The 11,168-nt window shown below is 46.5% G+C and overlaps 1 protein-coding gene across 4 annotated transcripts in view; it reads left to right on the top strand.

Moving 5' to 3' along the window:
* Positions 1-11,168, top strand: part of PCSK5 (proprotein convertase subtilisin/kexin type 5) — a 465,096-nt gene that overhangs the window by 424,342 nt on the left and 29,586 nt on the right. For 3 of the 4 annotated variants that reach the window (XM_073878061.1, XM_025891381.2, XM_073878060.1), the window contains 5 exons: positions 367-562; positions 3,453-3,670; positions 4,706-4,942; positions 7,553-7,783; positions 9,067-9,244. In XM_073878061.1, the coding sequence (XP_073734162.1) occupies positions 367-562; positions 3,453-3,670; positions 4,706-4,942; positions 7,553-7,783; positions 9,067-9,244 (1,060 nt within the window). Of the gene's footprint in view, positions 1-366; positions 563-3,452; positions 3,671-4,705; positions 4,943-7,552; positions 7,784-9,066; positions 9,245-11,168 lie in introns of those variants that run through there. The other variant, XM_073878062.1, reaches the window with a different exon arrangement.

Raw genomic sequence — 11,168 nt, 5'->3', positions numbered from 1 at the left:
AAGAAAGAAAGAAAGAAAGAAAGAAAGAAAGAAAGAAAGAAAGAGAAAGAAAGAAAGAAAAAGAAAAGAAAAGAAAAGAGAAAAGAAAAGAAAAGAAAAGAAAAGAGAAAAGAAAAGAAAAGAGAAAAGAAAAGAAAAGGGAAAAGCCTCTGTTGTCAATTTCCTTTCTGGAGGTTTAACTCAATGTGGAAGACAGAGCCTCACTAATAAATACTTTGGTTTGCTGGAAAGCAGCGTTCCACATACTGGGGTCTTTGCAGAGGTTCAAAAAAGCTGCCGGGGCCATCCGTCCTCTGCGTGGACCCCTGTGCCATTGGACCAGACACGTGATGATCACCTGCTCTGCCTTCTTCCCTGGGTTTCTAGGCACGTATCTGCTGGCCCAGGCCTGTGTCTCCTCCTGTCCTGAAGGCACATGGCCCTCGGCGAGGAGTGGCCACTGTGAGAACTGTATGGAGGACTGTACCTCCTGCTCTGGAGCCGATCTCTGCAGAACGTGCCGGACGGGGCCGGACTTCCCTCTCTTCCTCCACGAAGGCAGGTGCTACACCAGGTGCCCTGAGTAAGTGTCCCTCTTCCTTCCACGTCCCGCTCGGGTCCATTCTCCTGCTGTACTTGGAGGGCAATTCCTTCTTGCACCAAAGGACGCCTCCCCGTCCTGGTTACAGAGCCTATGGAAGTGTCCCCTCGACATGCAATCGCTGTTGGGCAAGGCAGCCAAACCAGTCCCTTGTGACTGTGATCTGTACGTGTTTTTGACCTTTGCGAAAATACGCTCTTTTTCCACCTTGTGGTTATGATCGAGGAGTTGTCTTCCTTCCATGACAAAAGTTAAGGCTGTGAATACATGAATCTCCTCTTAAATGTTTACAGTAGGTGAGGTGTGAGGTATAAATAATAAATATGGAATCATACCTGGTGAATTATTGATTGGTTCCTCCTGGTGCCCTCAGTCCTCTGGTTTGTAATTCCTTTTCTCTTCCCATCAATGGGTCCAGCTCCAGGATGTAAAAAGGAAGTGGAAACAGCACATGGAAAAGTGTGTCTGGGAACCTTCAGGGACATGAAACAGAAATTCTAAGTAGAATGACTGAGACAATGTGGGGTTTATTATCTCACGGAACAAAAAGGTTAAAATCCAGCATTGGTTACATCAGCAGCCAACACTTCATTAAAGACCCACAATCTTTCTGTTTTGTCCTTGAATCTTCTTCAGCTTGTCCTCCCCTGAGCCCCTGAGCCACGTTGTCTCCAAACCTCACCAGCCCACACGACAACAACCAGAGAGAGAAAAGGGCACGTTTCTCCTCCTCCATCTCTTTTTAAAAGGAAATAAAACTTCCTCTGACTTCCCTTCACATCTCATTAGCCAGAATGCTTCACTTCCGTCTTCCAAAAATGATCTCTGGCAAGAAGGATGGAAATAGAAGGATCGGTTTAGGCTACACAAAATTCCCCCCTGCATACCCAAATAAAATCAGAACACTGTCAGGCAGGAAGACTGGAAAGAGGGAGGTGAGGAAGGGGTTTGGGGAAGTGACCAACAGAATCTGTTTGAAGCAATTAGAAATTTCCCACTGATTAAAAGAACTTGATGGTTGAGCTACAAGATCTATGAGAGAGGTAGACCATTCGTGTCTGTATCCACTGATGAAATAGATCCTACAGGGTAAAAACATAAGTCAGGGTACTCAGGAAACTTCCAGCCCAGTGGAGAAGCCAAGCATATTCAATTCAGTTCCGCAGATAAATAGTTAGCACCTACTAGGTGTAAGAATTGACATCAGAAGCTAAGTTATAATCAACTGAAGTTTCTCCATTTGGTCCTAAAAAGCTAAGATACTACTGTATAAGGGAGCCTGGTCTTAGCTTTCGTCTGGGTACGATTTGGTTCTCCAAATTTTCTTCCGTAAAACTACATTGGATCTGTAACCTTTATTCACCCCGTCCCATTTCTTCCTGATACAGTCAATACATTTTTGTTTCCTGAATAAATATAAGAATGGCTGAAAGAATGATGAAACAGATGTGAATGAGTTAATTAAAACACCAAGTAAAGATGCCGTATAGGATCCCTTTTGGCATTGATTCAAAAAGGACTCTAGCAGACTGAGTTATTTGCTACAATCCTTCACCTCTCCAAGTACCTGTGCCCCCTGCTTGTCACTTTGCAGCAGCTTCCACAGACACAAAATGGACTTCCCTGACCCTTGACTTTGGGCCGGGTTGACTTGCTTTGGCCAACAGAATGTTAGCAGAGAGGCTTACAACCTATTTGTCTGGATGAACTTGCCCTCTTGTGCTCTGTCATGGCTAAGAGAAGAATGTGCCCCAGGAGGTCCCGGTGCCAGGGAAGACAAAGGGACACGAAGAAGCCCTGAATCCAGTGTGTATCTCGGCGCCCAGCCTCCTCCTCCCGGAGTACATGCATGACCTCTGCCCCTACAATGACAAAGGCCTCTTTGAGCGCAAGCTCAGCCCAGATCTGCCTTCCTGCAGATACATGGGTGATGAGTTTGGGCATGTCCTGCCACACAGCACTATTATGGCAACGGCTGACAAAGAGAATGAAAATTATCGAAAACAACTGGAATAGATACCTAGGACATTGGAAGTCCGTGTTCTCTACAATGGTTCATGATTTTCCTGCCTCTGCACGTTCCAGTTCTTCCCGCCAGCTTTTTTCTTCAAAGAAACTGTCGAAATTCCCCCCATCTTCCAAATCTATTTGAAAAGGTTGAGGTTTTCGTAGTTACTGTGGTCACCAGTCAGTAAGAGATGTCTCTGGCATGATAATGTAATCACCGAGAGGTACAATATACACGCACAGACACCAGATTCCACCTGGAAGAAAGTCAGTCATATAAACATATCCTCCACGAGCAGCTGCTACAAATATGTTTGATGCTGTGTGCAAGCGTTATATGTGCCTGTTTGAAAAAAGCCACCAGAGGTTGGCTGAGAGCATCCGAAAGCAAAAGCGGTTCCAGTTTTATAGGGGCATTAAACCTTTAGAGCTTGGTAAAAATAACTTAATTATGAACGAACATTTTATATTAAGGACTAAATTCAGTAATTTGTTAAATTAAAATTTTTCATCAAAAATGTATTGGATAAAAAGCCTTTTCTGCTCTAACATAAGGCTCTAATTAAACAAAGAAGAAGAAAGAATAAAAATTGGGAGATAAAATAGGGAAACCAGAAGGTGGCTAAACCATATACACATTAACAAAAGCGGTTTTCAAACCAAACAAATTCACAAGGATAACACCTCTTTCTCTTCCCGGATTTGGCTTCTGACCCCTCCCTCCTCGGCAAATCTGACTGCCTCGTTCTGCCCCACAATAGCTGCCATCCTTCTGGCATCTTTCGGTCCCAAACCCTCTGCCACCAGGCGGGACTCATTTCCCCGGCTGGAAAGCCTTTCCAGTTGTGCTCTGTCTTCCCCACAGGGGCTTCTATGCAGAAGACCGCATGTGTGAGCACTGTAGCTCTCCTTGCAGAACATGCGAAGGAAACGCCACCAACTGCCTCTCTTGCCAAGGAAGCCTCATCCTGCACCAGGGAGCATGCCGGGAAGCCTGCCCCGAGAGGCACGTGGCCGTGGAGGGGGTGTGCAAGCATTGCCCTGAGAGGTGTCAGGACTGCATCCATGAGAAGACATGCAAAGGTACGTGGGAGCATCCCAGGGGAGAGGGTGGCTCCCCCAAGCCACCGCCCCTGGGGACCAACTATGGCGGGGGTGGGGGGGAAGCTATGCAGAATGGAGGGAACCAGTCTCCTTATCTTTCCTGAAATATAACCACCTCCATGCACATCACTGAGAAAATCAAGGGCGTTCTTCAAGCGACGACAAATGAAAGCCCCTCTTCTGCATGATTTCTTCTGCACAGGTGTACTGAGCACTTAGGGATGCGCCAAGCACCATACCACAGCTGCTAGAGATCTGAATAAGAACCCGAAGTTCCTGCCTCTTTGTGCACAAAATCTTATAGGGAGGCTGATATTAATGAAACACAGAGGAAGCTAGAGAATTCCAACTGTTACAAAAGATAGGAAAGAGGTCAGGCGAAGACAGCAAGACTCAGAATAGCACTCTGGCTAGGAATTCTTTCTCTGGAATTATCTCCAAGAAGGGCTAATTTCCTCTCCAGAGCAAGACCCATTGAACTGATGCTGTTCTATCAAAAGGATTCTCTTGGTGTGACCCAAAGCGTTTTCTTGGTTTCCCCCCAAATAAGAGGATGAATACAGATGAAAGAAACCCACAACGCATGCCTCACACTGAGTTACCATGTCCACGTCACTGATCCACCCTATCAGTGAATGAAAACATAACTAACTCAAGAATGTTTAAGCCACCTTTGGGCTGAATAGAGCATGCTTTTCGGGTTTTCAACAATACCTCCAGCATCTCAGCCATAGATGGTCTGCCACAGCACTGCAATTTTTTACACCTTTGAGGAGCAGGTCATTTCGGGCTGTAAACCCAGCACCATGTCATCAGGCCACCGTAGGTGGTCTTCTCTCCCAAAGCTTAGAGATGTGGGGGATGTGCCCTGGCAGGCTTGGCATGGGGGCATATGCCTGGAACACTCAGGTCAAAGGAGCCAGTGTGGTCCGGACAGGCTAGCCCACTCCGGAGGGAACAAATTCCTTTCTCCTGTGCCCGAGGGGGTAACTTGTTGCTTCCTCCTTCCCCCAGAGTGTATGCCTAAGTCCTTCCTGTACCAGGATATGTGTCAGCCATCCTGTCCCCGTGGCTTCTACGCGGACATACGAGAGTGTGTCCCCTGCCACGAAGACTGTCTGGAGTGTAGTGGCCCCTCGGCGGATGACTGTGACCTCTGTGCGGAGCCATCCCTGGTTCTCTACGACGGACGGTGTTTGGATGAATGTCCAGTGGGAACTTACTATGAAAAAGAGACTAAGGACTGCAGAGGTAAAGGCTTGCGTGCGTATGGCCAGGCATCCCAGGGAGCCTGCCACGGTGATGGGTTTCTGCTGAGACAAAGCAGGTGCTGGGGTTTGCCGAGTTCCAGCCCCGGAGCTGTCATCCCATCTGTTTCCCTCCTGCTCAACAAAGCAGATTTTTGAATCTGCTCTAATTTATTATTTTTTAAATGAATCATTCATAAGCTTTGACCATGTAATTTTTCTTAATAACAAATCACATTGACCCTCCTCACAACACGGGCTCTGAACTGCTGATCAAAAAGAATTCTCACATGAAGTTTCACAGCAGAGATAAGCCTTCAAAAGTCACCCAAAATGGACGTTTTTTTGTTTTTTGTTTTTTTCCTTAAACCTTGAAGCCACTAAAGATTGACAGCAGCTCAGGGAAAATTGTGCCACAGAGGATTTTCTTGGTGCCTCTTGGGTCCCTTATCAGTTTTCTCCCTGTGGTCCCCGCCCCCCACCCCGACCCCGTGGCTCCTCATCTGCTTCAGCAGCTCCTGCCCTGGGACCCCCACTCAGCACATCAACGCCGACCCACTCAAGGAGGGATCTGCTCTCATTTATGCCTCCTTCTGTTTTCCCTGGTATCAACTGTTGGCCTCAGAACAGGAAAAATAACAGGTCTATTATGAGAATTCTCAAACCATTGAATCACTCTGGGTGAACTTCTCCAGAGTTTCAGGCTTCACTCCAGCTAGGCGGCCAGTGGTAACTTCACCCCAGGTCGCCACCTAGCAAGCACTAGACTATGCAGAGGTGGTCCCAACAGCAGCGAGAGCTTGAGGGTGAGAAACCCCAGGCCCCGCCCCCCCACATTCCAGAACGTACTCAGGAGACCGATTTTCATGTCCTAGGACATGAAGATGGAGCTGACTACTCGCAGCTTTCTGCTCTAGCACTATGATCAACACACCTTGTTGTGTTTTATGTAAGGCACCCTTTACTGTCAATGTCCCACCTGAAAGACCATGGACTAGAACATGGCGGAAGACATGGCAGCAGTGAGCTTGGGGCCAGTTTCCTTGAGAAGTTTAGCAACTTGGCCAAAGCCCGTCATGCCTGTACTCAGACAGGAACTAAGGGTCAATTTCTGCCTTTCTCTGGTGTTCAATAATAAAGGTAATTTGCCATACAGAGAACTTTGCAGGCCTCACAGTGCATTTACTTGATTTAATTTTCTCATTGAGAGAGGCCCCTGGATCCCATCCCTGGTTGCCCATTAGAATCACCTGGAGAGTTAAAAAAAAAAAAATACCACTGTACAGATGCCTGGGCTCCCCTCAGACCAACTCAACCATAGGGAACTAACTTGAGGGCTTTCCCTACAAGGTGATGGCTCCTTCCACCAGTCCAAAGGCAGGCTGAGGGAAGCTGGTACTGGAAGAAACAGGGTGGCCACCGGACTTTCCAGAAAGAAGAAACAAAGGACCTGACTTGAAAAATTAAGATTTGAGTAGATGTGGAGAAGCATCCAGAACCAAGCAGGATCTCTTCCAAGAAACACAAGGGCTTGGGATCCATTTGGATCATCCAAATTATCCTCTATGAGAGAGCGTAGGCACCTCTAAGAATCCCACCCCTACCCCCAGGCACAGGGGCAGAAACAGCAAGAACTCTGACTAAGCTCCTGGGTTCAACGTCTAACCCTGCCCGTTTCCAGCCCAGTGACTTAGCACCTTCAGCCTCAATTTCCTGATCTAGATAACATGAGATGACCAGAATGCCATGTGTCTGTTCATTCAGGGAGCACTTCCTGGGGGCCTCCTATGTGCTGTGTGCTCCTCTAGGCCTAGGGAAAAGCAGGGGACACTACAGACAGAATACGGGGCGGGGGGAGACAGACCCTAAAAAAGGTAAGTCAAAAGGAAAAGTAAGTCAGGGCAGGGGAACAGGAAGCTGGACAGGATGGAGTTGAAATTAGAGTGAAGGCATCCTGAAGACATCATAGAAAAACAGAGGGAACAAGCCACACATATATCTAGGAGAACCACACTCTGCCTATACTCTAGGCAGAGAGAACGGCAATTGCTAAAACCCCGAGGTAGGAATGAATTGTTTTGATTTTATTTGTCTAAGAAAAGTTACTGAGTGCCTGTTACATGCCAGGTCCTCTCACAGGTACTGTGCACTCATCAATGAATACAAAAGAGGCCTTTTTTTGATCAACAGGCAAATTACAGTACATCCCAACAACTGTTGTTAGTGATAAGCTCGAGTTGTTCTGGGAGGTCAGTGGAGCACCACAGAGTAAGAGTTATGGGGTAAGCAAGCTACAGACCAGTGTATGACCATACCCTACAGAATTGCTTATTGTTTTGTTGCAGTTTTGGTAACTACACTGAGTCTAATATTTCTGGATGTGGCAAGAAGGGGTTCTCTAGATATTACAGAGAATGTGAAATGGCCATTTTTCTTCTCATTTGATAAGAATGCTCTACCCAGAGGCCAAGGGCTCTACCCAACTAGTGGCCCCCATGCCCTGGACCCAGAGCCCTAGAAATCTCTGAAAGAAAAGGGAAAGGGATGTGAACACAACTTCTAGGGGTGCCCTGGGCCTCTCTCACTTGGTCTTCTGCCCCCACCGTGCCCACAGATTGCCACAAGTCCTGCCAGACCTGCTCATCACCTGGGATTTGCACGGCCTGTCAGGAGGGCCTTCTGGTCAACCACCATGGGGACTGCGTGCCTCACAAGGAATGTGCCTCCTTTGAGTACTGGGATGTGGAGGCTCTGAGATGCAAGCCCTGCCATGCTAAGTGCTTCCGCTGCACGGGGCCTGCTGAGGACCAGTGTCTCGCCTGCCAGAGGGACAACCTTCTTTTCAGTGAGTCACATGTCCTCTGAGGAGGGCTCTCTCTTTCCCTCCATCTGGGAAACCACCTTGCATGACACCTGGTGCCCAGATGTTTGGTGTCTTTCTAATTTTTCACTTTGTATTTGGAAAATTTTCAAACCTACAGAAAAGACAAAAGTATGAAGAACGCCACACACGTGCCCTTCACCCACTTCGCCCACCGCTAATTGGGTGTCCCATTTGCTTAATCATTCACGTGCTCGCTCTTGACTGTCTCAATGTGTAATGCCTACATAATCCACAATAAATTTTTTCTTGACCATCTGAGGATGTGATATACACATCGTGACTCCTTTTGCATAAATACTTTAGTATGTATTTCCTAAAACTAAGGATACTTTTTGACATAGCCATGGTACAGTTGTTGATGCAAGTGAATTTAACATCAATACTTCACTATATCATCTGTTTTATAATTTTGGCAATTCCTCCTTGGAAAAGGATCCAGTCTCCAATCAGGTATTGCTTTAGTTGCCAGGTCTCTGTAGCTCCGTTAAAATGAAACATTTCCACAGCCATTTTTTTCTATAGAATATTGACATTTTAGAAGAATACAGTCCCTATCCCTCCAGTGGAGTCTGTGTGAGGTGTCCCACAATTAGAGATGATTCATTCTCAGCCAGAATACTTCACAGGTGATGTCGTGTCCTCCTGGAGAGCCAGGATGTCACCTGCCCCTCACCAGTGACGCTAACTGTGGTCATCTGTTCAGAGTGCTATCCAATGTCTCCACTGCTGAGTTACTGTTTTCCCTTGCGATTAATAAGCAGTCTGTGGAGAGACACTTTACAAACATGCAGGGATTCAGCCTCTCATCAAAATTTCCCCTGGATTTTGCATCCAGGGATTAATAAATCTTCTTGAAGTCTGGCATGGTCTGAGGTTGGCCACCTCCAGCAGATCTTATCACAGATGTGAAGCATGCCCTCAGGTTTCCAGGGATTCCATGATTAGGCTAATACAGGTACGTGAGAAAGAAAATGAGACAAAGCTCACTCAGCTAAAAGCAGCAGCAGCGGAGGGGAGTAGGAGAGAGGGAAGGAAGAGATGAACATGCTGAAGACCTGGAAAGGGTTAGCATCTATCTCCCCAACCCACGCAGATCTGAGAAGCAAGACCCTCACAAGGACACCATCTCATTCCCCCTGCATCCTCCCCTCCCACGATGGTTCACTCAAGGGAGCACAGAGAAGAGGTTTGGGAGACATGCATCATACTTGATACCAAGACAGACTCTTTTCCTTTCTTGACAGACATGACCTGCTTGCATGACTGCCCCGAGGGCTACTATGCTGATGAGGACAGCCACCAATGTGTCCCCTGCCACAACTCTTGTAGGACGTGTGAAGGGAGACACAGCACACAATGCCTCTCCTGCCAACCAGGCTTGCTCCAGCTGGAAAAGCAGTGCCTGCTGCAGTGCCGGGAAGGGTAAGGTGCCCAACACACGTTTCCCTCATTTAGTCCCCAAACCAGGCAGGCAGCACTAACAGCAAACCCATTTTGCAGATGAGGAAGCTAAGTTATATAACACCACGTTGAAGTCTCAGTGCTAGGAAGAAATGAAGATCAGATTCCAACCAAGATCTACTGATCTCTAAAGGATTTCAGCTAGGGGCACCTGGCTGGCTCAGTCGGTAGAGCACATGACTCTTGATCTTGGGTTCATGAGTTTGAGCCTCATGTTGGGTGTAGAGATTACTTAAATAAATATCTTTAAAAAAAAAAATTTCAACTAATTCATAGTAATGGATGAGGACATAGGAGAGGCAGAGTGACCCAGTGAGAAAACATGAAGGGTTGATCATCAAGTTGGAATCATGCGTCAAACTTCACTACTAATTTGAAGGTACAAGCAAACACAAGGCAAAGGCAAAGCATTCTTCCCTTAGAGAAGTCTAAGACCATAAATGTAGGTTCTTCCTCTTCTGCATTAGGATTCATTCTGATCAGATTTGGTAGATGAGGTCTAAGCAATGTATGCAGAGCATTGATTTTACAAAGGGAACAATTTCAATTAAATATTCCCACTTATACGCCACCAATACTCCAACCTGCCATGCCCCCATAAATCTACAACTTACAGGTTTAATTACATAAGCAACCTAGATACACAGATGTATGCTCCTAAAAGCACGTCACAAATAAGAACTCTATCATTTTTTGCTAGGAAAAACTTTTAGTGTATTTATCAGAAGGTCTGGTTACCAGCATATTTGAAAGAGGATTTGAGTGGGTCATCCCTTTTCTCCCGCCAGGAATGTCCAGTAAAGAGAAAGATGGATTACAGGCCCGTTGCTAATTCTTCCTTCCCAATCAGTAACCTAAGGCACCGAGCATTTCCAGACCCAAATTGAAAGGCTTGGACTTTCCCCAGTGCTTCTGCCCAGATGAGACATCACGTTTCTTTCCTTCAGTTCTATAGTAATTCCTGCCTGCATTACTCACCGTAGTGCTTTACACTGCCCTCATCCATTCACTCATTCGTTCCACACATGTCTAATGAAGAGCACCTGGATGTAAAATACAAAGATTTTGACCTTCAAGAATTAGTTCTTCCTGGGGCACCTGGGTGGCTCAATCAGTTAAGCATCTGCCTTCGGCTCAGGTCACGATCCTGGGGTCCTGGGATTGAGTCCCACATCGGGCTCCCTGCTCAGCTAGGAGTCTCCTTCTCCCTCTCCCTCTGCCCCTCCACCCCCACTCATGCTCTTTCTCTCTCAATGTCTCTCAAATAAATAAATCTTTTTTTTAACGATTTTATTTATTTATTTGAGAGAGAGAGAATGAGAGATAGAGAGCACGAGAGGGAAGAGGGTCAGAGGGAGAAGCAGACTCCCCGCTGAGCAGGGAGCCTGATGTGGGACTCGATCCTGGGACTCCAGGATCATGACCTGAGCTGAAGGCAGTCGCTTAACCAACTGAGCCACCCAGGTGTCCAATAAATAAATCTTTTTAAAAAAAAGAATTGATTCTTCCTATATATTTCTTACCAAGAAAATTATAAGCACCTGGAAAAAAAAAAAACTCTTATTTTTCACACATATTACTACAATGCTCAGCACAGAGTCACACACCTCAGCCCTGAAAAACACCAGCCATATGGATCCATGAAGAAAGGGCCCTACCCAACAAGAGAGGGGATAGGGCCACCCAGCTTAGCCTTTCCCCCTCATTCCAGAAAGTGCCCAAAAAGATCTGGATCCAATGAAAGAAATCTCCATCTCCCCCAAATCAAGTCATTAAATACTTTTTACACAAAAGGGCATAATCCTGTCATCTAAATAGTTGTAGACCATCAGATTAAGAAGACAATTTTTCCGGGCACCTGGGTGGCTCAGTCGTTAAGCGTCTG

The sequence above is a fragment of the Callorhinus ursinus genome, unplaced genomic scaffold (assembly GCF_003265705.2).
Source record: "Callorhinus ursinus isolate GAN/ISIS: 27379988/994484 unplaced genomic scaffold, GSC_fseal_2.0 scaffold28, whole genome shotgun sequence".
Classification (NCBI taxonomy): domain Eukaryota; kingdom Metazoa; phylum Chordata; class Mammalia; order Carnivora; family Otariidae; genus Callorhinus; species Callorhinus ursinus.
This window is presented reverse-complemented; position numbering and strand designations above follow the sequence as displayed.